The following is a 27,329-nucleotide window of genomic DNA, read 5'->3' on the forward strand; positions in this document are numbered from 1 at the left end:
CTCTTATCCTCGTTTTATTTTTTATTTCTCTCTTTCTCTCTCTCTTTCTTTCTTTCCATCTCTGTCTCCAACCTCACCCAAGCCTCTCTAGATGCCCTGTCCCGGCAGGACCGAGAGTGGCCAATATCTAGCATGAAGACCTGGTTATTGGGATTCCTAAAGTTCAGATTTCAAGACACAAGTTGGGAGTAAGAGGGGGAGTCAGGGGAACATTTTGCACCCTGGGTGTACGGAATGAGATACCATAGGAGGACAGTGAAGTGGTCAAAAGAAATGGGCTTGAGAGACACCAGAAATGAAAACAGGAAATGCCAAGAAATGCACAGCAGGATGAGGAAAGAGTAATGTCCTTCAACAAACCCGAACCGTGGCTGTTTCAGGGAGCTCACAGACCGGCCGTGTATTCCCAGCAGTTGGGTTTTATGTCAGGTTTCCTGTGCCAGCAATACAACTTCAGCCCCTTGCTTCTCATCAGCAGAACCTCCAGCAGATCAGATCACCCACAATTCAGCCTCGAGCAGGTTTGCTCATGTACGACACACAGTTTCTGCACACACAATACTTGGGGGTTTGTACTGATTTGTTTTAAATGAGTAAAGTTGGTGCTGATGCATTTGACCAGGCGGGTTTTGCAGCGGCCTGTTACTGAGGGTGGGAGCCCTGAGGTGTTGAGTGATTGTGGTCTCGCTCAGGAAGTCCTAGCTGTTCATTTTGAGACTAATACTGGAAATGACATTATTTACAGGAACGTGGTGTGAAGATATTGACCCAATGCAACTCAGATCAGGCTATGGGTGTGTGTGTAAACCAGGTCAGAGTGTGTGCGCGAGTGTGTGCGCGAGACTTCTGCAAAAGAAGACGAATGTATACACGCTTCCCCAGTAATCCAATAAACTCTCACTTGTCTTTACCATTAAATTTCGTTTCTGCTTCCATACTCTGGTTGCTATGGCAACAGCCCCTGTGCAGTGTGTCCCCTTGGTGCTGGTGTCTCTCAGTTTAGTTTCCATGTTTGTGCACCCACATGTTTTCACTTAATTTTTAGATAACCTGCGTTTCCTGATTAAGACCCGACCTTTCTGCTTGGAAATGATTTCAGAACATCTTGGGTGAAAAATTCGGTATCGCCCATTTTGGGGCGCTAATGTCGGCCGGGCACAAAGTTTAGCGCCTGGCGCTAATTATCGCCTCCGACTGCAAAATTCGCCTCTATCGCCCCTGGAGGTGATTTGAGCGTTAAATCAGGCGCTACACACCTCTCTTAAGGCGCTAACATCGGGGAGCGAGGCGCTACCTCAGAGCGCTAGCGAAGCTCAGGCGATGTCCGTTACCATGGAAGCCAGACAGACTGGCGCCGTCCAGTTCTTAAAGGGGAGGGGCCATCTTGCTGGCCAGCCACACCCTGCTCATTGCAGCCTTGAATCTCGGCCTGGAGAGACCACTAAAGCAATTGTGTTGGAAGCACTAATGGACAGGCCCAGGGAAAGAGCTCGGCGCTTAGGAACCTCAAAAGTGGTGCTGAGGACCAAAACCCCTTAGGAGAGCGTTAAAACCAAAAATTCTGCTGACAAGAAAAGGCAGGAAGCGCCCGCCTTTAATTAGCGCTCCCCCAGTCCCTTCCCGACTTGAAAACGTTCCCCTCTGCCAGTCGTTGCTAGCGGCAGTCGGAAAGGCAGGGGGTGCGACTCAATATCCGGTCCGGGGCGCTACCAGGGCATTGCACACTTCACTGGCATCACGATCTGCGGGCGCAGGAGATCGTGGCGGTAGTGTTTAGCGCCGCCGCAAAATGTCTGGTCAATTTCGCGAGCGGCGCTAAACTCATCGTGCTCGGGCGCTAACTTCCTAGTGCTCCCCGGAGGCGCTAACAGGAGGCGCTAAGCAACCAAATTTTTCCCCCCTTGAGTTTGAATAAATCTGACCATGTGTTCAATGATCGATGTCTAGGAGGCCCTGTTCACTAACAGTATGATTTTATATTTCTGCTCCGACAGATTAATGAGCTGCCTGTGATGTTAGAGAGACCTCAGCAACCAACAAAATCCATCCCGCTGCCGACAAACTCACCATGTCACAGGTACCACGTGTGGAGCCCAATAATATTGATCCTTAGGCCAGTAACTAGCCGTGATATAAGTCAGCATCTCCCTATCTCTGTAGCCTCCTCCAGCCCTACAACCCTTCTGGATTCTTGTCCATCCCCTGCTTCCTTTGCCACACCATTGCCGGCTTTGCCTTCAGCCGTCTAGGTCCTAAGCTCGGTATCTCTCTTCTCCTTAAAACCTACTTTTTTGGCCAAGCTTTTGCTCACCTGTCCTAATATCTCCTTATGTCTCATTATGTGGCTCGGTGTCAAATTTTGTTTGATAATCGCTCCTGTGAGGTGCCTTGGGACATTTTACTACATTAAAGGCGCTATATAAATACAAGTTGTTGTAGCTAGTAATGGAACCAGGTCAGTAACTAGTCATAGAACTCAATCAATAGCAAGGCATGGAAGCCAATAAGTAACTAGTATGGAAGCAAGTCAGTAACTAATCATGGAAGTCACTCAGTAACTAATTCATAGAATCATAGAATGGTTACAGCACAGAAGGAGGCCATTCGGCCCGTCGAGCCTGCCGGCTCTCTGCAAGAGCACTTCAGCTAGTCCCACTCCCCACGCCCTTTCCCCGGAGCCCTGCAAAATTTTTTCCATCAGGTACTTATCCAATTCCCTTTTGAAAGCCACGATTGAGTCTGCCTCCGCTGCCCTTTCAGGCAGCGCATTCCAGATCACCACCACTCGCTGAGTAAAAAAGTTTTCCCTCATGTTGCCGCTGGACCTTTTGCCAACCACCTTAAATCTGTGTCCTCTGGTTCTCAACCCTTCCACCAATGGGAACAGTTTCTCTCTATCTACTCTGTCTAGACCCCTCATGATTTTGAACACCTCTATCAAAACTCCTCTCAACCTTCTCTGCCCTAAGGAGATCAGTTTCTCCAGTCTATCCATGTAACTGAAGTTACCAAACTGATGGGGTTTGGATACACACCCGCCTACAGTTGGTTCATACACCAGTGTCTGTTGCCAACTCTCTGACTGCACGTTACTGCACGGAACACCCTGCTCCCCTTCCCAGTGATCAACTGGATTCAAACCAGTCAACTAAATATGTGGCAGGGACTCCATGTAGTTCCTGAATGAGGTCAGCGCTTTCTGCAGCATTGAACAAGGCACTGAAGTCAATTTTTCAGGAGGTAGCCTCGACTTATGATTCAGGCAATCTTGCAGCTTTGATGCAGGCGCTGATAAATTTGTCAAACTGCAGCTAATGTGGTACTAAATTAAACAGGTTACGCAAAGAACATGGTGGAATAGTGTCCCACTTGGAGTGACACGTCCACTCCCAGAGACCCGAATCTTTGTCTTGAACCCTGAATGAGAAGGAAATGTCTTCACTTTCAGAGACATTGGCTAACCTTGATCCTACCAGCTCAGCATGGCTCCAGACAGACTTTGAGGGCATGCTTAAGGTTTGGAGAGAAATGCATGTGTTGGCCGAAAATGTATCTGTGTAACAGAATGTCCTTACTGGGTGGGTCTGGGTCAGGCCTCAGTCAATTTTTTCCATCTTCAAGCGCATTTTATGCTGTACCTGCCCTGGGAGTGTTTGATGGGACAGTGTACAGGGAGCTTTACTCTGTATCTAACCCATGCTGTACCTGCCCTGGGAGTGTTTGATGGGACAGTGTAGAGGGAGCTTTACTCTGTATCTAACCCCGTGTTGTACCTGCCCTGGGAGTGTTTGATGGGACAGTGTAGAGGGAGCTTTACTCTGTATCTAACCCGTGCTGTACCTGCCCTGGGAGTGTTTGATGGGACAGTGTAGAGGGAGCTTTACTCTGTATCTAACCTATGCTGTACCTGCCCTGGGAGTGTTTGATGGGACAGTGTAGAGGGAGCTTTACTCTGTATCTAACCCGTGCTGTACCTGCCCTGGGAGTGTTTGATGGGACAGTGTAGAGGGAGCTTTACTCTGTATCTAACCTATGCTGTACCTGCCCTGGGAGTGTTTGATGGGACAGTGTAGAGGGAGCTTTACTCTGTATCTAACCCGTGCTGTACCTGCCCTGGGAGTGTTTGATGGGACAGTGTAGAGGGAGCTTTACTCTGTATCTAACCCGTGCTGTACCTGCCCTGGGAGTGTTTGATGGGACAGTGTAGAGGGAGCTTTACTCTGTATCTAACCCATGCTGTACCTGCCCTGGGAGTGTTTGATGGGACAGTGTAGAGGGAGCTTTACTCTGTATCTAACCCGTGCTGTACCTGCCCTGGGAGTGTTTGATGGGACAGTGTAGAGGGAGCTTTACTCTGTATCTAACCCGTGCTGTACCTGCCCTGGGAGTGTTTGATGGGACAGTGTAGAGGGAGCTTTACTCTGTATCTAACCCATGCTGTACCTGCCCTGGGAGTGTTTGATGGGACAGTGTAGAGGGAGCTTTACTCTGTATCTAACCTATGCTGTACCTGCCCTGGGAGTGTTTGATGGGACAGTGTAGAGGGAGCTTTACTCTGTATCTAACCCATGCTGTACCTGCCCTGGGAGTGTTTGATGGGACAGTGTAGAGGGAGCTTTACTCTGTATCTAACCCGTGCTGTACCTGCCCTGGGAGTGTTTGATGGGACAGTGTAGAGGGAGCTTTACTCTGTATCTAACCCGTGCTGTACCTGCCCTGGGAGTGTTTGATGGGACAGTGTAGAGGGAGCTTTACTCTGTATCTAACCCATGCTGTACCTGCCCTGGGAGTGTTTGATGGGACAGTGTAGAGGGAGCTTTACTCTGCATCTAACCCATGCTGTACCTGCCCTGGGAGTGTTTCATGGGACAATGTAGAGGAAATTGAGTAAAGTTAATGGCCCTGAAATTAGGATCGGGAGCTTGTCGCGCGTGCAAGCCCCCGATGTGCACTCGCCCTGCGCGCCGATATCTGAAGCCCGGGCCTGCTTGCATTTCCTGTCACTGGCCCGGTTCAGATGTCGGCGCGATGTGCTTACCTGATCCAGCGGCGTAGTTAGTGCGATGTGCCGGCTGGGATCAGGTGAGCACTGTGCAGCCAATCAGGGGAGGGGAAACTCATTCATGAGTTTGACAGTAAGAGCTGTCAAACTCATGAAAACTCCTGGCCCCAAAACACTACTTAAACCTGAAAGAAAATTTAAAAAAACATTGCACTACTTAAATGAACAATAAAGAACTCTGAAAAACTATTTTAAACAATAATTTTAAAATTTGAAAAAAAAATTTATATAAAAAATCGGGGCTAAAACTAAACTTACCTTACTGTAAATTCTTTAAAAATAACAAACCTGTGGAAAAAAAAATTCTCAATTGTACTAAAAGCCCACTTACCTGAAAAACTAAGTACTTACGTGTGGTTTTTCAATGCGTAAAGACCGGAGGCCTTTACACACGCGCAACTCTGGGGGGAAAAAAAAAGGAATTTCACTGTGCACGCGCTGCCTGTGCAGTCGCGCGCGTTCTGCCTCTTAACCCCTTGGGTCAGAGGACAGGAAATGCCGGTTTTCAGCGCATGCGCTGTGCATGCTGAAAACCGGCAATTCCTCCGGGCACACGCGTGAGTACCCCGTCCGTACTCACACGTTGTGCCCGGAATTACTGGGCCATCAACTCAATTGAGTCGGTTGCTGCTGAAACTGACTAAATTCATTTCCTGTCTGTTTACTCTACTTTTGCCTTTGGTGATTTTGTTCCGTTGTGACCACACTGCAGTGTGAGCAGCACCTCGGCTCGGAGAGTGCGTTCTACTCTGAAAATTGCACAACGGTGACTCACCAGGAACCAAACACAAGAGTCAACTGCACAATGCCCTGCTGCAGCTGACCTTTCCTTAACCCAGAAATAAAACTTTCGAATCGGGAAGTAACGCCAATTATTGACTTGGTTTGGTCACTTCTTAATCAGAAGGAATTTTATGAACTAGAAATGCCGGGTATTTTAATGGGTGCGCCGATGGTGGACGGAGTGAATGTTTAAGGTGGTGAATGGGGTGCCGATCAAACGGGCTGCTTTGTCCTGGATGGTGTCGACACTCAAGAAGCTCGACACCATTCAGGACAAAGCAGCCCGCTTGATTGGCACCCCATCCACCACCTTAAACATTCACTCCCTCCACCACCGGCGTACCGTGGCTGCAGTGTGTACCATCTACAAGATGCACTGCAGCAACTCGCCAAGGCTTCTTTGGCAGCACCTCCTAAACCCGCAACCTCTTCCACCTAGAAGGACAAGGGCAGCAGGCGCCTGGGAACACCACCACCTCCAAGTTCCCCTCCAAGTCACACACCATCCTGACTTAGAAGTATATCGCCGTTCCTTCATCGTCGCTGGGTCAAAATCCTGGAACTCCCTCCCTAACAGCACTGTGGGAGCACCTTCACCACACGGACTGCAGCGGTTCAAGAAGGCGGCCCACCACCACCTTCTCAAGGGCAATCAGGGATGGACAATAAATGCTGGCCTTGCCAGTGACGCCCACATCCCATGAACGAATAATTTAAAAAAAAAATTGTGCTTAAGGATATATTGGCCTTGGAGGGAGTGCAGCGAAGATTGAACAGAATGATACCTGGACTCCAAGAGTTAAATTATGAGGAGAGATTTCACAAACTAGGGTTGTATCCCTGGGATTTAGAAGGTTAAGGGGTGATCTGATTGAAGTTTTCAGGATATTAAGGGGAACAGATAGGGTAGATAGAGAGAAACTATTTCCGCTGGTTGGGGATTCTAGGACTAGGGGCAGAGTCTAAAAATTAGAGCCAGACCTTTCAGGAGTGAAGTTAGGAAACACTTCTACACACAAAGGGCGGTAGAAGTTTGGAACTCTCTTCCGCAAACGGCAACTGATGCTCGATCAATTGTTAATTTTAAATCTGAGATTGATAGCTTTCTGTTAACCAAAGGTATTAAGGGATATGGGCCAAAGGCGGGTATATGGAGTTAGGTCGCAGATCAGCCATGATCTCATTGAATGGCGGAAGAGGCTCGAGGGGCTGAATGGCCTCCTGCTATCCCTGTGCCATGTTGCTCGGTCAGTTTGAAGCCGCCGCTAATATCCTCTGCACTCGAGTTATCAACCCTCCAGGATTGTCCTGGAATCTCCAGGAATTAAAGGTGACGGCAGCGAGCGACCCGGGAGAAACATTATCCGGGCGTTAAAAAATTATCCATGACGGGGGTGGGGGTGGGGGAGGGGCAGGAAAAGCGGCTGTTTGACTGACAGTCGCCAGTCATCCAATCGGGTAAAGGGGATCCTGTTTGCTTTCTAGTTAGAGTGGGAAGGTGCGACATCGCGAGGATAGACTTGTCGGCAATGTTCCCGCTAAGCTGCGCAGCCCCACAGACGTCTGGAGCTCCCACCCAGGCCGCTCACTCCACTGGCTTTTGAATGGAAATACCGCGCCTGCGCGGAGATTTGAATGGAAATACCGCGCCTGCGCGGAGATTTGAATGGAAATACCGCGCCTGCGCGGAGATTTGAATGGAAATACCGCCGTCACTCTCCCGCGCGCCCGTTTAATGTCGATGATATTTTGAGCGGCAAATTGCTGTAAGTGGGAGATGGAAATGCGCTGCGCCCCCTACAGGGCATCTGGGACCTGTCTGAACTGTGCATCTCCTTAACCAATCAGAACGAAACATAGGAGCAAGAGTAGGCCATTCGGCCCTTCGATATGATCATGGCGGATCCTCTATTTCAATACAGGAAACTCTCTTTTTACCGGCACCTAAATAACCGGAAATCTCTGTTAACCGGCAAAATTCAGGAGTAGGTTCAGGTAAGTTTTACTTCATATTAGTTGCCGTATAACCAGGGTTCCTGCACCTGTTGCCATGCAACAGGGACGCCTGGATCTGTGGCCGTGTACGGGGCTCTCGTACCTTAGTAAGTATATGTCGTGTAGTGATTGCGAGTTTGACACCAGTTAATACGGTAATGTAATGTGCGAGTTTAACACCAGTAAATACGGTAATGTAATGTGCATTGCATTATGGGAATTACCCTGGAAAGCAGCAGTCAGCCATTTTACCAATAGAGTAAAGATCACAGTTATGAGCCTGTCTGCCTGACTCTGATTTAATTCGACGTATCTGCATTCTTGATTGAACGTATTAAAGCATAGATACAACATTGGCGACGAGGATAACGAAAGGAATCATTTAAAATAGTTGGTTGCCCAAGTTTTAGTTAGCTAGGATAGAGAAGACCGGCATTCAAAATTTTGCATGCTTCGCCGAGCCAGCCACGTTGGGTCCAAGATGGACGAGGTGGTTAACGTCTTTTGAGCTTTATGCCGACGGCAAAGGACTCATTATCGACGATACCTCTACAGCTGCCACAAAGCAGAGGAGAAGGGCTCTACTTCTACACTTAGCAGGACCAGATGTCTAGGATATCTTTTCGACTCTACCGGACACAGGAGAGCCAGCAGACTACACGGCGGTGGTTAGTGCTTTGAATCACTATTTCGTGCCCCAGGTCAACGCAGCATTTGCTAGACAGACTTTTCATAAGTTGTCCCAGAAGACAGGTGAGACTGTGCAACAATTTGCTACTCGCTTGCGGCAGGCTGCTAAAGACTGTGCTTTTGGGGGGGATGCGGATAATCAAATAAGAGACGCTATCCTGAGTAGGTGCACGTCAGCCTATGTGCGGAGGAAATTGCTAGAGGAAGAGCATGGTCTAACGCTCGCCCGCACATTACAATTGACCTCACAATGTGAAAACGTCGAGGAGCAGATGTCAGCCATGTCATGTACAGAGAAGGCGGAGACAGATACTGTTCGTCGTGTTACACAGAAAAGAGGGTATTATGCGAAAAGCTCGACAGATAAACCAAAGGGAAATGGCGATAGGAACGAAAGGAAATGTTACAGATGTGGACACACAGACCACATCGGCAGAGATCCGAAATGCCCAGCACGCGGACAAACATGTCATAAGTGCAAGGGAAAGGATCATTTCTCCAAAGTATGCCGCACAAAGGGTACAAAGAAACACTGTGAACAATGTAGAGGAACAAAATAACTGTGCATTTGCTGTTACTGGAAATAACGTGACAGAGAGACTTACCTTTTGTGTGGGGGGAGTAAACCTGAGTGTTAATTGATTCGGGTGCAACTAGTAATGTGATAGATGAGAATACATGGGAAGGATTAAAGTCAGAACACATTAAGTGTCAGTCACATGTCCCTAAGACAGAGAGAAAGTTATTCTCTTATGCTTCTAGCCGACCACTGTCAGTTAAAGGTGTATTCACATGTGGGATTACAATAGGTAAGAGAACTGAGCAGGCGGAGTTCATTGTGGTTAAAGGCCATGGAGAGCTGTTGCTAGGAAGGGAGACAGCCATGAAATTGGGAGTTTTAAAAATAGGCGCAGATGTCTCAGCTGTGGTAGATGTAAGACAGCTACTAGAACAGCGGTATCCAAAGGTGTTCCAGGGAGTAGGAAGGCTGAACACAAAACAGATCAGTGTGGCGGTACCACCGGTTGTTCCTTACATATAGATATATACATAATTCCCTTTAACTTACCTAACTATGTACTTAACTTACTTATGTATGTATAACTTACCTGTTGGGGCCGTTGCCCCTTTAACTTACCTGTTGGGCCGTTGCCCCTTTAAGAGGCGACCTAACGCGCTGACGTCACGCATCACGTGACGCACGCGCGCCGGCCGCCGGCCCGACTCGGTCTTCCAAGACGGTCGCCGGCACAGCCCGGCCTACCGCGACTTCGGCCGCATCGGCCAGCCGACGGGAGCAACGCGATCTTCCGCCCCCGCGGCAAGCACCGGCACAGCCTGGCCTCGCAACCTCGGCCTCAACGGCCAGCCTGCGTACCAGGAGACACGCTGACGCAATGACGCGATCACGTGATGCCCCAAGCGCGGGCAAACACGATGACGCGCATCACGTGACGCCCTAAGCGCGGGAAACGCGACCAAGCGTGATGACGTCATCACGCTCTCCACAGGACTGCGAACTCATTCCTCGTGGAGTCCCCGCTGGGACAAGACCTACACCACAGTGCTACAGTCAGCCATCTTACCTGCTATCTTACCTGCTGTAATTAGTCTGTTCCTGTAAATAAACAACTTGTTGATAGTTCGTCGAAGTCAAACTCTCTTATTTAGTGGCGATCTACATTAACCGCTACATCAGTTTGTATATCGACCCACAAGTGAAGCCTGTGGCCTAGCCACTCAGGCATATACCATTCAACTTAAGGGGGGCAGTAGAGGCCAAAATAAAACAATTGAGGGACATGGACATTATCGAACCTGTAACTGGTCCCACCCCATGGGTAAATCCTGTGGTTATTTAACCAAAAGTGGATAAGGATGTAAGGTTATGCCTAGACATGAGACGAGCAAACCAGGCAATAGTGAGGGAACGATATCCAATCCCCACCGTTGATGAGATACTCCAAGGTATGAACGGCTCGACGGTGTTTAGTAAGCTAGACCTGAAATGGGGTTATCACCAGCTAGAACTGACCCCTGAGTCACAAGAAATCACAACGTTTGCAGTACATAATAATGGAGTATACAGGTACAAGAGGCTGATATTCGGTGTATCTTCAGCTAGTGAGCAATATCAGCACGAGATAGCTAATGCCTTAGCTGGAATAGAGGGTGTTGAAAACATCTCGGACGACATTATTGTGCATGCACACGACCAGGAAACGCACGACAGATGCCTGCACGCTGTCATGACCAGACTAATGGAAAGTGGACTGACACTAAATTCAGAGAAGTGCCAATTCAACATGGACCGATTGATTTTCATGGGAATCCTGTTGTCTGAAAAGGGCATCGGACCAACAGCAGAGAGAGTGCGAGCGGTGGCAGAAGCTCGGGAACCAGAGAATGCTACAGAGGTGAGGAGTTTCTTGGGACTCGTTGGGTACAGTAGCAGATTCATCCTACAGTTTGCAATGCTATCAGAGCCACTGCGACGCCTGATGAGAAAAGACACACCATTTAAATTTGGATCACAACAGAGACAGTCATTCAGTGCACTCAAGGAAGAGTTGGCCAGAGCCGGCACTTTAGCATATTTTGATAAGGATGCACCAACCAAGGTGATAGCAGATGCCAGTCCTGTAGGTTTAGGCACAGTACTAGTTCAGGACCAACAGGGACAAGAGGTGCCAATATGCTATGTAAGTCGTAGTTTAACAGACTGAGAGAGGAAATACTCTCAAACAGAGAGAGAGGCCTTAGCTCTTGTATGGGCTTGTGAGAGGCTGCATCCATGTGTATGGCCGAAAATTTAACTTGGTAACTGACCATAAGCCATTACAAGTGATATACGGTCCACACTCTAAACCCTGTGCCCGTATAGCGAGATGGGTACTTAGATTACGGCCGTACGATTTTAAGGTGATACACATTCCAGGCAAGCAAAACATTGCAGACCCACTGTCATGATTGCTGGGGGAGACAGCAAAACAGGAGAGACATTCTCATGGCTCAGATGAATACGTGAGATTTGTAGCTGTGAGTGCGACACCAAAAGCACTACTAGAGAGGTGGAGGAAGCCTCTGCTACCGACCCAGAGCTGATTGAGGTACGGAAGGCAATCACAAACGGACATTTTGAGAACTGTAAAGCTTATGCAGCAATTGCAAACGAGCTGTGCATAGTGGGGTACCTAGTTCTTCGGGGAACACGCATCGTGCTACCCACAGTGTTACACGCACGAGCCCTGGTGTTAGCACATGAAGGACACTTGGGAATAGTTGGAACAAAGCAACATCTCAGAACCAAGGTTTGGTGGCCTGGCATGGACAAGGCAGCTGAAAAACACTGTAAAGCGTGCCACGGCTGTCAGATAGTAGCCAGACCCGACCCACCTGAACCGTTGAGACCAACACCATTACCGGAGGGCCCCTGGCAGGATGTAGCTATAGACTTACTGGGACCCTTGCCATCCAACCACTCCATTCTTGTGGTAGTTGATTATTATAGTCGCTACTATGAATACGACATCATGACCTCCACAACAACAGAGAAGGTTATTGATAGTTTAGAGTCAATCTTCAGCCGTCATGGTTTGCCAATCACCTGCAAATCTGATAATGGTCCCCAATTCAGATCTGAATTATTCAAAGAATACTGTGAAAACAACGGGATCAAACACCTGAAAACGACAGCAAAATGGGCTCAGGCTAACGGAGAAGTCGAGCGCCAGAATGCATCGCTGATGAAGAGAATCAGAATTGCTCAGTCAGAAGGACTAGATTGGAAACGTCAACTTAGAAAATATGTGACTGTGTACAGGAGCATTGACCATGCCACGACAGGAAAGAGCCCGGCAGAGCTGCTCTTTAAACGGAAAATGAGAGAAAAGCTGCCAGACATCACAGAGTCGTGTGCAGATGTGGAAGTACATGACCGGGACGCAGAACAAAAAGGTAAGTCCAAACTGTACGCAGATGAACAGCGGAGAACACAATACTCAGAGGTGGAAGTTGGCGACACGGTGCTGGTACGGCAGGACAAAGTGGACAAGTTCACCACTCCTTTTAATGCCACACCGCACAAAGTTTTGAGTAAAACAGGGAGTCAAGTAGTAGTAGAATCTCCAGAAGGAGCACGCTACTCGAGAAACACTACGTTTGTGAAGAAATACAGAACCAATGGACCAAAGGCGACACTCCATGAGCAGGAGGAAACACAAGGGACTGAGGACAGTATAGTAGACCCTGACACACATACCACTGTGACACAGGCAATACCCACTGACACCAACATGTCAGACATACCCAATACAGCCAGACCTCAAAGGGTTAAAAGAAAACCCCAAAGACTGTCTGATTATGTCACAACATAAACTGTGTGAGAACTGCATGGGTGATGTTAAAAGTTTAAACCTGGGAATTATTTAGTTGTGTGGTAAGACACAAGTTTGTAAAAAGTTTATAAACCAAATAAGTTATGCAGTGTTATTGTAAGCAACTGTTTGTAAACTGCAAGTTTGTTTCCAAGGAAAAGGGGGATGTCGTGTATTGATTGCGAGTTTGACACCAGTTAATACGGTAATGTAATGTGCGAGTTTAACACCAGTAAATATGGTAATGTCATGTGCATTGCATTATGGGAATTACCCGGGAAAGCAGCAGTCGGCCATTTTACCAATAAAGAGAGGATCATCATAGTTATAAGCCTGTCTGCCTGACTCTGATTTAATTCGACGTATCTACATGCTTGATTGAACGTATTAAAGCATAGATACAACAGTATACCTCTCTGTAATCCTTTTTGATCAACCGGCACCACGCTGGTCCCGTCGGTGCCGGATAAAAAAGAGTTTCCTGTACCATATTCCCGCTCTCTCCCCATACCCCTTGATGCCTTTTGTGTCTAGAAATCTATCTATCGCCTTCTTAAATATATTCAGTGACTTGGCCTCCACAGCCTTCTGTGGTAGAAAATTCCACAGGTTCACCACCCTCTGAGTGAAGAAATTTCTCCTCATCTCAGTCCTAAATGTCCTACCCCGTATCCTGAGACTGTGACCCCTCGTTCTAGACCCCCCCAGCCAGGGGAATCCTCCTCCCTGCATCCAGTCTGTCTAGCCCTGTCAGAATTTTATACGTTTCAATGAGATCATTCTTCTAAACTCTGGTGAATACAGGCTTAGTCGACCCAATCTCTCCTCATACGACAGTCCTGCCATCCCAGGAATCAGTCTGGTGAACCTTCGCTGCACTCCCTCTATGGCAAGTATATCCTTTCTTAGGTAAGGAGACCAAAACTGCACACACTACTCCAGGTGTGGTCGCACCAAGGCCCTGTACAACTGTAGTAAGACATCCATGCCATGTACTTAAATCCTCTTGCAATGAAGGCCAACATACCATTTGCCTTCCTAACTGCTTGCTGCACCTGCATGTTTGCTTTCAGTGACTGGTGTACAAGGACACCCAGGTCCCTCTGTACATCAGCATTTCTCAATCTATCACCATTTAAATAATACTCTACCTTTCTGTTTTTCCTACCAAAGTGGATAACTTCACATTTATCCACATTATACTTTATCTGCCATGTATTTGCCCACTCACTCAACTTGTCTAAATCACCTTGAAGCCTCTTTGCATTCTCCTCACAACTCACAATCCCACCTAGTTTTGTGTCATCAGCAAACTTGGAAATACTGTATTACATTTGGTTCCCTCATCCAAATCATCATAGATATATATATATAGGCCCAGAAATTCGGGTCTCCACGGGTGAGTACGCACGGGGTACTCACGCGTAGGCCCAACGAAAGTGCCGGTTTCGTGCATGCACTGTGCATGCGCGGGAAACTGGAACTTCCGTTCCCCTGAAAGGTGGAATGCATGCCGGAGAGGCAGCGCGTGCGCATCGAACTTATGTTTTTTTTCCAGCTTTCTCCGGGAGGCTAAGTCTCTAGCAGTTACACATTTAAAAAGCAGGTGCAAAGCCTGCTTTTAACAAGGGAAGTGGTGAATTAATTAAAATTAAAACATTTTTTCCACAGGTTTATTTTTAAATACTTTAAAGAAAGGTAAGTTTATTTTTAGCCCCGTTAGAAAATGTAATTAATCTTTTCAAAAATTTAAATTATTGTTTAAAATAGTTATTTCATGTAATTTATAGTTTATTTTAAAAATGTGAAGATTTTTAAAAATTTATTTGAGGTTTTAGTGATGTTTTGGGGCTTTTATTATTTATAGGTTTGACAGCTCTTCCTGTCAAACTTATGAATGAAGCATTCCCTGCTACCATTGGCTGCCCATGGCCCACGTGATCCCAGGGGACGCATCGAACTAACTGCGCCCCTGGGATACGCAAGCACTGCGCGCCGGCAGCTGGAGCAGGCCCAGGATCGGAATCCCACGTGGGCCCACAGCTCAACGGCCGGCACGCTAGGTAAGTGCAGGTCGGGGGCTTGCACCCGCGGGAAGCCCCCGACCCGAATTTCTGGGCCATTATGAATAGCTGGGGCCCAAGCACTGACCCTTGCAGTTCCCCACTAGTCACTGCCTGCCACCCTGAAAAAGACCCATTTATTCCTATTCTCTGTTTCCTGTCTGTTAACCAATTTTCAATCCATGCCAGTATATTACCCCCAATCCCATGTGCTTTAATTTTGCACACTAACCTCTTATGTGGGACTTTATCAAATGCCTTCTGAAAATCCAAATACACCACATCCACTGGTTCTCCCTTATCTATTCTACCAGTTACATCCTCAAAAAACTCCAGTAGGTTTGTCAAACAGGATTTCCCTTCCATAAATCCATGTTGACTTTGTCTAATCCCGTTGATATTTTCTAAGTGTCCTGTTATCACATCCCTACTACTGATGTTAGGCTAACCGGTCTGTAGTTCCCTGTTTTCTCTCTCCCTCCTTTCTTAAATAGTGGGGTTACATTTGCCACCCTCCAATCTGCAGGAACTGTTCCATAATCTATAGAATTTTGGAAGATGACAACCAATGCATCCACTATTTCCATGGCTACCTCTTTTAGTATTCTGGGATGCAGATTATCAGGCCCTGGGGATTTATCAGCTTTCAGTCCCAGTAATTTCTCCAGCACTATTTTTTACTGATACTAATTTCCTTTAATTCCTCCTTCTCACTAGACCCTTGGTTTCCTCGCATTTCTGGGAAGTTATTTGTGTCCCCTTCCGTGAAGACAGAACCAAAGTATTTGTTTAATTGCTCTGCCATTTCCTTGTTCCCTATTATAAATTCTCCCATTTCTGACTGTAAGGGACCTACATTTGTCTTCACTAATCTTTTTCTTTTTACATACTTGTACAGGTAGAAGCTTTTACAGTCCACTTTTATGTTCCTCGCAAGTTTACTCTCATACTCTATTTTTCCCCATTTAATCAAACTCTTGGTCCTTTTTTGCTGAACTCTAAATTGCTCCCAATCCTCAGGCTTGCTACTTTTTCTGACAACTTTATATGACTCCTCTTTGGATCTAATACTATCCTTAATTTCTTTTGTTAGCCATGGTTGGGCCGCTTTTCCTTTTATGTTTTTGTGTCAGAAAGGAATGTATAACTGTTGCAATTCATGTATTCGTTCCTTAAATGTTAGCCATTGCCGATCCACCATCATGCGTTTTATTGAAGCTCCCCAATCTATCATAGCCAACTCACTCCTCATACCTTCGTAGTTTCCTTTGTTTAGATTTAGGACCCTAGTTTCGGATTGGACTTCTTTACTTTCCATCTTAATGAAGAATTCTATCATGTTATGGTCACTCTTCCCTAAAGGACCCCGCACAACAAGATTATTAATTAACCCCCTTCTCATTGCACAATACCCAATCTAGGATAGCCTGTTCCCTAGTTGGCTCCTCAACGTACTGGTCTAAAAAACCATCTCGTACACACTCCAGGAATTCATCCTCCACAGTATTATTGCTAATTTGGTTTGGCCAGTCTATATGTAGATTAAAGTCACCCATGATTACTGTAGTACCCTTGTTACATGCATCTCTAATTTCCTGTTTGATGCCGTCCCCTACATTACCACTACTGTTTGGAGGCCTATAGACCACTCCCACCAATGTTTTCTGCCCCTTGGTGCTTCTTAGCTCCACCCTGACTGATTCTACATCTTGATTTTCTGAGCCAATATCCTTTATCACTGTTGCTCTGATTTCATCCTTTACTAACAATGCCACCCCACCTCCTTTTCATTTTCGCCTGTCCTTCCTAAATATCGAATATCCTTGGATATTCAGCTCCCAGCCTTGGTCACCCTGCAGCCATGTCTCTGTAATCGCAATTATATCGTATCCAATTACATCTATTTGTGCTGTTAATTCATCTACCTTATTACGAATGCTTTGTGCGTTCAGATACAGTGCCTTTAGATTTGTCTTTTTAATTTAGACATCTTAACATTTTTTTGTATTATGGCCCTATTTGTCTTATTACCATTTTTTTCTTACCCGGGCCCTATTTGTTAGTGCACTCCTTTGTTTGTACGCTCTGTCCCTTCCAGACACAATCTGGTTATCCTTACCCCAATCACTTTCCTGCACTGCTTCCTTGTCTTTTCTCTTTAGTATTCTAGATTTCTCCCCACCGGGACCACCACCCCCCCCCCCCTTACTTAGTTTAAAGCCCTATCTACCTCCCTAGTTATTCGATTCGCTAGAACTCTGCTCCCAGCATGGTTCAGGTGTAGTCCGTCCCAACGGAACAGCTCTCTTTCCCCAACACTGGTGCCAGTGTCCCACGAATTGAAACCCACTTCTCCCACACCAATCTTTGAGCTACGCATTCATCTCCCTGATCCTATTGACCCTATGCCAATTTGCTCGTGGCTCCGGTAATAATCCAGAGATTATGACCTTTGTGGTTCTGCTTACTAATGAACAACGCAGAGTCTGAACCAAGAAGTGTAAGTTAGAGTGGGTGAATTCAACGTCAAATCAGGTAGAGAGAGAGAGGGAAAGAAAGACTGGATTAAGAGAGAGAGAAAAAAGAGACAGTAAGAAAAAGTAAAATGATTTTATTAATTTTTTAAAACATCTTCCACAATTATAACCTGAAGGATGAGACCCACACTTGTAAAAGTAAATTTTCAGTGCCAGAGAGGTTGACTGGCAGTAATTATCACGCCGTTAAAAGGGAACTTAAACTGAATCGACTTGACTTAACTTTCTGAGGGAGTTAAGTCCGTATCTACCGCGCAAATACAGCAACCTTTAAAAACGCTCCAAGCGTTTCAGTGGTGAGGCAAGCAGTGAGATGTGGGTTTCCGCAAATCTAACAGCAGAGCGGCGCATCGCGGACAGCAACTTTTGGGTTTCCGCATTTAATCGCACATCTGCCCCTCGCCTGAATGTGCCGTGACATTTGTGCATAAATAACCGCGAGCACCATCAGCCTCACCGTTATTTTTGACAGCAGTTCTTGGGCCGAAGAGTTCACAATAATTTATTGGGGGAAAAAAAATGAAAATAACGTGACACGAAAGATTTGTTTCATTACAATTGATTAAAAGCCCCTGTACACATTTCCTGAATTGCACATTCTTACCATTGCAGCTCTCCAAAGGAGGAAAGGAGTTTGCGATTCACGGCACAAGAGGTCACTGCTCTACTCTCCGCAGATCAACAGGACGGGTTTGATTCCTGCCCCCTTGGACACAGCCAGTCTTACAGATTAATAACGGATTTTAACAGCAGCCTCGGCGAGTGTGGAGACGCCTCTCGACTGCACCAGGACTCCTCTTGCTCCATCGCAGGATGTCCTCCAGAGAGAAGGCCGGAAAAGCAGCAGAACGTGGACGTTGATGGGACGCTGTTGGCTGAAGCGTCCCAGAGCTCGGGGAGACTGCCTCGGGAGACAAAAGAGTTCGCAAACAAGACCTGCTTAACCAGGGCCAAGTCAAACCCCTTCTCCAGCCCGAGCCCGGATCTTGAACATCCCAAGGCATCATTTGAAGTTAAACAACGCAACTACTTGGGTTCTTTGGAAGATCTGCTGAGTGCCTTTTCCAGTGGCTCTTCCTGGTCCAAAAGTAATAGCTTACCGCCTGTAGGGACATCCTGGAATTCCTGTCACTGGGAATCTGTTCCGGAAGCGACCAGTGTTTTTGAAGATCCAGAGAAGTTATACTCCATGCACCTCAGTTCCCACGGCCAGACCCTCTCCACTTATTTCACCGAAGATCCCTATTTCTCCCCTCCCAGCTCGGCACAGCTCCAACCACCGGAAGACAACACACTCTCCTGCCCGGATTCTCCCTGTCGGCACCTAGACAATCTGGTCCCAGCCAAGTGCCGGTCTGAGAACGAGTACAGCGAGCTGCCTCCCTTCCTGAGCTACATGGAACCCGCTCTGGCCCAGCCAGTGGAAGAAGGACGACATCATCGCAGCGTTGGCAGAGCAAAGGAAAATAGTAAGTTTGGAAGGCGACTGCAAATACAATGCTGGCATCGGTAAAAGTGACCGTGACCCCCAACTGGTTTAGTAATGTCCTTTAGGGAAGGAAGCCTGCCGTCCTTGCCTGGGCTGGCTCAATGTGGTTGACTCTTAACTGCCCTAGCAAGCCACTCATTTGTATCAAACCGCTACGGTATTGTGGGAGCACCTTTACCACACAGATCACAGAGGTGTCAGCTGTGGGTATCAGTCTCTCACCTCTGAATCAGAGGACTTGAACACATCATCCAGGCTGACACCCCAGTGCAGTACCGAGGGAGCGCTGCACTGTTGGAGGTGCCGTCTTTCGGATGAGACGTTAAACCGAGGCCCCGTCTGTCCTCTCAGATGGACGTAAAAGATTCCATGGCGCTATTTCGAAGAAGAGCAAGGGACCTACCCTAGTAGAGCCGCCACATCCAGTATCCACAGTGTGGTGGGGGTGGGAAACACATCACCCTTTAGATTAATGCACGTGTGTGAATGGGTTTTAAACCCCACTCGCTTGCTCTATCTCTGCCCTGATTGTGCAGGAGCCGACTTCTTGTTCAGGTCTCTGGGCTTTTGTGACTTAAGCCTGTCAATTTCCGTTTCTGGTTTCCTTTATTGGAGGTCGATGGGTGCACTTAAGAATTAGGAGCAGGAGTCGGTCATACGGCCCCTCGAGCCTGCTCCGCCATTCAATAAGATCATGGCTGATCTTCGACCTGAACTCCACTTTCCCGCCCGATCCCCATATCCCTTGATTCCCCTAGAGTCCAAAAATCTATCGATCTCAGCCTTGAATATCCTCAAAGACTCAGCATCCACAGCCCTCTGGGGTAGAGAATTCCAAAGATTCACCACCCTCTGAGTGAAGAAATTCCTCCTCATCTCAGTCCTAAATGGCCGACCCCTTATTCTGAGGCTGTGACCCCTAGTTCTAGACTCTCCAACCAGGGGGAAACGATCTCTCACATCTACCCTGTCAATCCCCCTCAGAATGTTAAATGTTTCAATGAGATCACCTCTCATTCTTCTAAACTCCAGAGAGTATAGGCCCAATCTACTCAATCTTTCATCATAGGACAACCCTCTCATCCCAGGAATCAATCTAGTGAACCTTCGTTGCACCACCTCTAAGGCAAGTATATCCTTCCTCAGATAAGGAGACCAAAACTGTGCACAGTACTCCAGATGTGGTCTCACCAAGGCCCTGTACAATTGTGAAAATGGTAACTGATACTGTTTACATATTCCCAACCCCCAACCCTCCAATGTAGATGCAAATTGGGTCATTCAGAGCATGTGGTCAGTGAGAAGAATTGAACTGGCGGCTGTTGTCAAAATTCTCATTCTTGTTTTCAAATCCCTCCATGGCCTCGCCCCGCCTTGTCTCTGTAATCTCCTTCAGCCCCACAACCCCCCGAGATATCTGCGCTCCTCTAATTCTGCCCTCTTGAGGATCCCTGATTATAATCGCTCCACCATTGGTGGCCGTGCCTTCTGTTGCCTGGGCCCTAAGCTCTGGAATTCCCTCCCTAAACCCCTCCGCCTCTCTACCTTTCTCTCCCCCTTTAAGACGCTCCTTAAAACCGACCTCTTTGACCAAGCTTTTGGTCACCTGCCCTCATTTATCCTTATGTGGCTCGGTGTCTTAAAATACTCCTGTGCAGCACCTTGGGATGTTTTACTACGTTAAAGGCGCTATATAAATACAAGTTGTTATTGTTGGGAATGACGCTTCATCTCATGTTCACTGCATTGGAACATAGGAACAGGAGGAAGCCATTCAGCCCCTCGAGCCTGCTCCACCGTTCAGTTAGATCTGAGGGAGTGCTGCACTGTCAGAGGTGCTATCATTTGTTTGAGATGTTAAACCGAGGCCCTGTCTGCCCCCTCAGGTGGATATAAAATATTCCATGGCACTCTTCAAAGTAGAGCAGGGGGAGCTCCCCCCGGTGTCCTGGCCAACATTCATCTCTCAACCGGCATCAGTAAAACATTATCTGGTCGTTATTTCATTGCTGTGTGTGGGAGCTTGCTGTGTGCAAATTGGCGGCTGCGTTTTCTAGATTACAACAGTGACTACACTTCAGAAAGTGCCCCATTGGCTGTGAAGCACTTTGGGACGTCCTGAGGTTGTGAAAGGCGCTATAGAAATGCAAGTTCCTTCCCTTTCTGTGTTGTAATTTCCCTGATTCTCTGTTTTCTCTGACTGCAGACCTTTGCAGTGTCAGCACAGAACGCTGACAATCTGCAGGCCCTTAACTTGCCACAGTGCGCAACTGGAGAGGCGCTGATGGTGCAGTCGGGGGAGGTGGGGAATGGGGCACTGTGCCTGGGCCTGTGATTGAAGAGTTCTCCTCAGCATAGCGCAGTGTGCCGAAACTACAACTGGTAGCAGGAGCGCGGTTAGCTGTCACTGCGCTGACATCAGATACGGTTCGAAACCTTCCTTGGTACAATCTCATTTTAATGTGTGCAGTTTTCAGAGGTTTAAAGGATGCACTTTGGTTAAGTCGTGACTAAAATAAATTCTCCCTTTTTGTTTCGGCTTCCCAGATTCCGATGAAGAAATTCCTCCTCCTCTGCCAGAGAGAACCCCGGAATCCTACGTCCTGCCAGAGAACCCCAGTAAGTGGATCACTGGTTTGTCCTGAGGATCCCAGTTGTTTTCGGGTTGGCAGGCTGTAACTAGCCACCGCAAGGATCAGTGCTCGGGCCTCAGCTATTCACAATCTACATCAATGATTTGGATGAGGGGACCAAATGTAATATATCCAAGTTTGCTGATGATACAAAGCTGGGTGGGAATGTAAGTTGTGAGGAGGATGCAAGGAGGCTTCAAGGGGATATAGACAGGTTAAGTGAGTGGGCAAGAACATGGCAAATGGAATATAATGTGGAGAAATGTGAAGTTATCCACTTTGGTAGGAAAAATAGAAAAGCAGAGTGTTTTTTAAATGGTGAGAGATTGGGAAATGTTGGTGTTCAGAGGGACCTGGGTGTCCTTGTACACGAATCACTGAAAGTTAACATGCAGGTACAGCAAGCAATTAGGAAAGGAAATGGTATGTTGGCCTTTATTACAAGAAGATTTGAGTATAAGAGTAAAGACATCTTACTGCAATTATATAGGGCGCTGGTGAGACCACACCTGGAGTATTGTGTACAGTTTTGGTCTCCTTCCCTAAGGAAGTATATACTTGCCATAGAGGGAGTGCAACGAAGGTTCACCAGACTGATTCCTGGGTTGGGGGGATTGTCCTATGAGGAGAGATTGAGTTGACTAGGCCTATATTCCCTAGAGTTTAGAAGAATGAGAGTGATCTCATTGAAACATATAGGCCTAGAAATTCGGTGGGCTGCGCCACCAGTTAGAGCCCAAAGAGGGCACTTAGTGGCTTTAGCGCCACTGGCCACGCCCCCCGCGAAATTTAGCGGGGTGCTAATGGCGGCGTTAGACTGTAGCGCTGCGCCGTCATCAGTGTGCGCAGCGCCCCGCTACCGCCCCGATCGTGATATTGGGTCGCGCCCCCCGCTGTAACGCCGGTCGCAATCTGCGACCAGTTCAGGGGGGCCGACCTGCGGCGGTAGTGGCGCTAATTAAAGGGGAGGTGCGGGGCGACCATTTTTTTTGCTGGCCGCCTGCCAGCACCTCCTCGCGCCGCCGTCCCTGGCCTCCTGAGCCCCCCCCCCCCACCCCTGGCAGTGCCAGCTGTGTTCCAAGAGCCCGGCATCTCTCCTCGGTGCCGGGCTCTTTTGCCGGCAATCGCGATCTCTGATCGCGCTGGTGCAGGCCCCTCCCCTTTAAGAAGGGGAGGAAGGCCTGCAGTACCGCAGCACGCCATGCCGCAGCGTGTGGCGCTGCGGCACGTGGCGCTGTGATATTCAGTTTCAGCGCCCTAAGAGGGACGCGGAGCGCCTCAAGCAGCGCCCCGCTTCCGTTTAGGGCGCTGAAACTGAATATCGCGCTGGCACAAGTGGCAACGTCCGGAGCGGTAATTCCAGTGCCCAGGCAAGCTTGGCGCCCCAAATGGGACGCCACCGAATTTCTAGGCCATAAACTTCTTACAGAGCTTGACAGGGTAGATGCAGGGAGGATGTTTCCCCTGGCTGGAGAGTCTAGAACCAGGGGTCACAGTCTCAGAATAAGGGGTTGGCCATTTAGGACTGAGCTGAGGAGAAATTTCTTCACTCAGAGGGTGGTGAATCTTTGGAATTCTCTCCCCCAGAGAGCTGTGGAGGCTCAGTCGTTGAGTATATTCAAGACAGAGATCGATAGATTTTTGAATATTAAGGGAATTAAGGGATATGGGGATCGGACGGGAAAGTGGAGTTGAGGTCAATGATCAGCCATGATCTTATTGAATGGCGGAGCAGGCTCGAGGGGCCGAATGGCCTCCTCCTGCTCTTATTTCTTATGTTAAATGGATCACTGGTCTGTCCTAAGGATCCAGGTCACAACTCAAAATGGGAGCAGCTGTGACGAATTTCTGGGTCATGGGGGTCAGAATAAGAACCAGGAAAGTTCTGGAACAATTGAAATTTAGTTAATTTACTCCAAGTGGGAAACTGCCTCACAACCCATCCTCTTCACACACAAGAATGCCAGCAAAAAATAGGTCTAAAAAGTAGGCCCCTCCCACCACAGGCAAGTCCAATCACCTTCCAATCAATGCCTTTCATCCAGGAAGCATAGAAACATAGAAGATAGGAGCAGGAGTAGGCCATTCGGCCCCTCGAGCCCGCTCCGCCATTCAATGAGATCATGGCTGATCATCCAAATTCAGTACCCTGTCCCTGCTTTCTCCCCATATCTCTTGATCTCTTTAGCCTTAAGGAATATATCTAACTCCTTCTTGAATATATTTAATGAATTGGCCTCAACTGCCTTCTGTGGTAGAGAATTCCACAGGTTCACCACTCTCTGGGTGAAGAAATTTCTCATCTCAATCCTAAATGGCCTACCCCTTATCCTTAGACTGTGACCCTAGTTCTGGACTCCCCCGCCATCGGGAACAGCCTTCCTGCATCTAGTCTGCCTAGTCCTGTTAGAATTTTATAAGTTTCAATGAGATCCCCTCTCATTCTTCTAAACTCCAGCGAGTATAAGCCTAATCGAACCAATCTCTCCTCATACGTCATTCCTGCCATCCCAGGTATCAGTCTGGTGAATCTTCGCTGCACTCCCTCCATGGCAAGAACATCCTTCCTCAGATAAGGCGACCAAAACTGCACACATTACTCAAGATGTGGTCTCGCCAAGGCCCTTTACAACTGCAGCAAGACATCCTTGTTCCTGTACTCGAACCCTCTCGCTACGAAGGCCAACGCTGGTGTTCTACAGACTGGGAGCAGAGTTAATCATTTCCTGCTTTACTTTCCTCTGATCCAGAGCTTGCGCCGGTTCCTGCAGCCACTCTGAAAATCGGAACCTCTTCAGAATGGAGTGGCTCCACCCAGCCCAGGACCTTCTTAGAATCCAATAACGTGAAGTCGCGCAGTAAGGTACGGGACCTCGAGATACAGGCTGACAGAGCCTTGGCAACCTGGACAACAGAGCGATGGGCTTGGGAGGGCAAACCTGGGCCTCTTCCCATGGTCCTAGGGGTAGGAACTGGGACAACGTGCGCCCATTTTTGCGAGTGTAAAACAGGAGCAACCCTGACAGATTTAGCAGCGGGACGTCCCGCGCCCAGTCTCTGCAGCGCTCAGGCCACGGTGAAATTCATCAAGTCTATTAAAACAGGGGTTGGGCCCCATGCATATGTAAATGAGGGGGCCTGACACCTGTTTAAGGACCCCTCTGAGCTTTTTGTTTCCGATGAGCAAAGCAGGCACCAGACCTGTTCAGACCAAGAGCTGGAAAGTGGGATTAGGCTGGATAGCTCAGACACGATGGGCCGAATGGCCTCCTTCTGTGCCGTAAATTTCTATGATTGTGTGGTTAACATAAGACGGTACTTTCTCCGTACAGACTGCACCTGACCTCTGCTGTCGGTCAGCCTGCCGGGCACCAGTGCTGCTGCTTCTGTGAATTTCCATTTATTTAGCAAACCGACGACTGATTGCTTTGTATTTTTTGCAGAGTTTAAAGTTGCGAGCCTTTAGGAAGGGTGAGTAATGCAAGCCTGGTTTGTGAATATTTTTAATGTTGTAGAAAGTTATTCATTTCAGCTCTTTTGCTGCCTGATTTTGTTCCCAAACTATGAAAATTGTGACCTTACTGACCATATCAGTAACTGTTAATCATGCCAGTAACTCTAGTAACTATTAACCACACCGGTAACTCTAGTAACCTTAAACCATGCCAGTAACTCTAGTAACTATTAACCATGCCAGTAACTTGAGTAACTATTAAACACACCAGTAACTCTAGTAACTGATAAACAAGTCTGTAACTCTAGTAACTATTAACCACGCCAGTAACTCCAGTAACTATTAACCACGCCAGTAACTCTAGTAACAATTAACCACACCAGTAACTCTAGTAACTATTAACCATGCCAGTAACTCTAGTAACTATTAAACACACCAGTAACTGTTAACCAAGCCTGTAACTCTAGTAACTATTAACCACGCCAGTCACTCCAGTAACTATTAACCACACCAGTAACTCTAGTAACTGTTAACTACACCAGTAACTCTAGTAACTGTTAACCACACCAGTAACTCTAGTAACTATTAACCATGTCTGTAACCCTAATAACTATTACCCATGCCTGTAACTCTAGTAACTGTTAACCATGCCAGTAACTCTAGTAACTGTTAACCATGCCAGTAACTCTAGTAACTGTTAACCATGCCAGTAACTCTAGTAACTGTTAACCATGCCAGTAACTATAGTAACTGTTAACCATGCCAGTAACTCTAGTAACTATTAAACATGCCAGTAACTCTAGTAACAATTAACCATGCCAGCAAATCTAGTAACTATTAACCATGTCAGTAACTGTACTAACTATTAAACACACCAGTAACTCTAGTAACTGTTAACCAAGTCTGTAACTCTAGTAACCATTAACCACGCCAGTAACTCTAGTAACTATTAACCACACCAGTAACTCTAGTAACTATTAACCACACCAGTAACTCTAGTAACTATTAACCATGCCAGTAACTCTAGTAACTATTACCAACACCAGTAACTCTAGTAACTGTTAACCACACCAGTAACTCTAGTAACTGTTAACCATGTCTGTAACTCTAGTAACTATTAACCATGCCAGTCACTCTAGTAACTATTAGCCACACCAGTAACTCTAGTAACTGTTAACTACACCAGTAACTCTAGTAACTGTTAACCATGTCTGTAACTCTAGTAACTATTAACCATGCCAGTCACTCTAGTAACTATTAGCCACACCAGTCACTCTAGTAACTATTAACCACACCAGTAACACTAGTAACTGTTAACCACACCAGTAACTCTAGTAACTGTTAACCACACCAGTAACTCTAGTAACTATTAACCTCACCAGTAACTCCAGTAACTATTAACCATGCCAGTCACTCTAGTAACTATTAACCTCACCAGTAACTATTAACCTCACCAGTAACTCTAGTAACTATTAACCTCACCAGTAACTCTAGTAACTGTGCTCTGTTTTGGGATTTTTTGGCTGTTTTTCCCAGAACGGATTTGGGGGAAAGAGTTACTTTTAACGTTGGGTTTTTTAAAGTCAAGACGGTTCAGACGGGTTTCTTGGATGGAGAGGAACAGTCGCAGAACCAGCAGAGTCCGGTTTATATTAAAGCGGCTGAGCTGTTGGCTTCGAGCTCCTGATGGGGAACCTCATCTGCTAAGGCACACACCGGGACTCTGGGATTTGCTGTGCACGGTTTTCCGATGGTTTAACCATGTGCAACACTCCCAATTTTCTGGCAGGCCCTCCCAATGAGCAAGGCTTCCCCAGGAACAGTCAGGAAATTACCAATAGATGTGTTATTCCAAGGTCATTATCAAGGGTTGGATTTGGCCATTCTGTGCTGGACATGTTCTGTTGTGAGGTGAGCCCTTGCTCTCAGCAATGGGGGACTGCAAATTGGGGCTGCAGCACTGTCACCCGAACTCTGACTTGCGCCCCCTTTTAAGTGTCACTCGCACTGGGAGTGTGGGATTACAAATTTACCCAGGCTGCCCCTAGTCACTACAAACTAAGTTAGAAACTTTTATACAAGACACTGCCTGCCAACCTGCTTATATTGGATGAGTGCAGCTCCAACAACACTCAAGAAGCTTCTTCAAAAGCACCTCCCAAACCCGCGACCTCTACCACCTAGAAGGACAAGGGCAGCAGGCGCATGGGGAATGTTAAGTCTGTGGGTTGTATTATAAATAATCAC

The 27,329-nt window shown here is 47.2% G+C and overlaps 1 protein-coding gene across 1 annotated transcript in view; it reads left to right on the forward strand.

Annotated features, from left to right (window-relative positions):
• Positions 1 to 27,329, forward strand: part of LOC147104997 (tyrosine-protein phosphatase non-receptor type 22-like) — a 133,501-nt gene that overhangs the window by 75,049 nt on the left and 31,123 nt on the right. The window contains exons 12-16 of the mRNA XM_086010993.1: positions 1,995 to 2,077; positions 18,119 to 18,975; positions 21,543 to 21,614; positions 24,379 to 24,491; positions 25,072 to 25,099. Coding sequence (XP_085867119.1) covers positions 1,995 to 2,077; positions 18,119 to 18,975; positions 21,543 to 21,614; positions 24,379 to 24,491; positions 25,072 to 25,099 — 1,153 coding nt within the window. The remainder of the gene's footprint in view (positions 1 to 1,994; positions 2,078 to 18,118; positions 18,976 to 21,542; positions 21,615 to 24,378; positions 24,492 to 25,071; positions 25,100 to 27,329) is intronic.

This window comes from Somniosus microcephalus, chromosome 18 (genome assembly GCF_052327205.1).
Source record: "Somniosus microcephalus isolate GS21.2 chromosome 18, FLI_Smic_1.0, whole genome shotgun sequence".
In the NCBI taxonomy this organism is placed as follows: domain Eukaryota; kingdom Metazoa; phylum Chordata; class Chondrichthyes; order Squaliformes; family Somniosidae; genus Somniosus; species Somniosus microcephalus.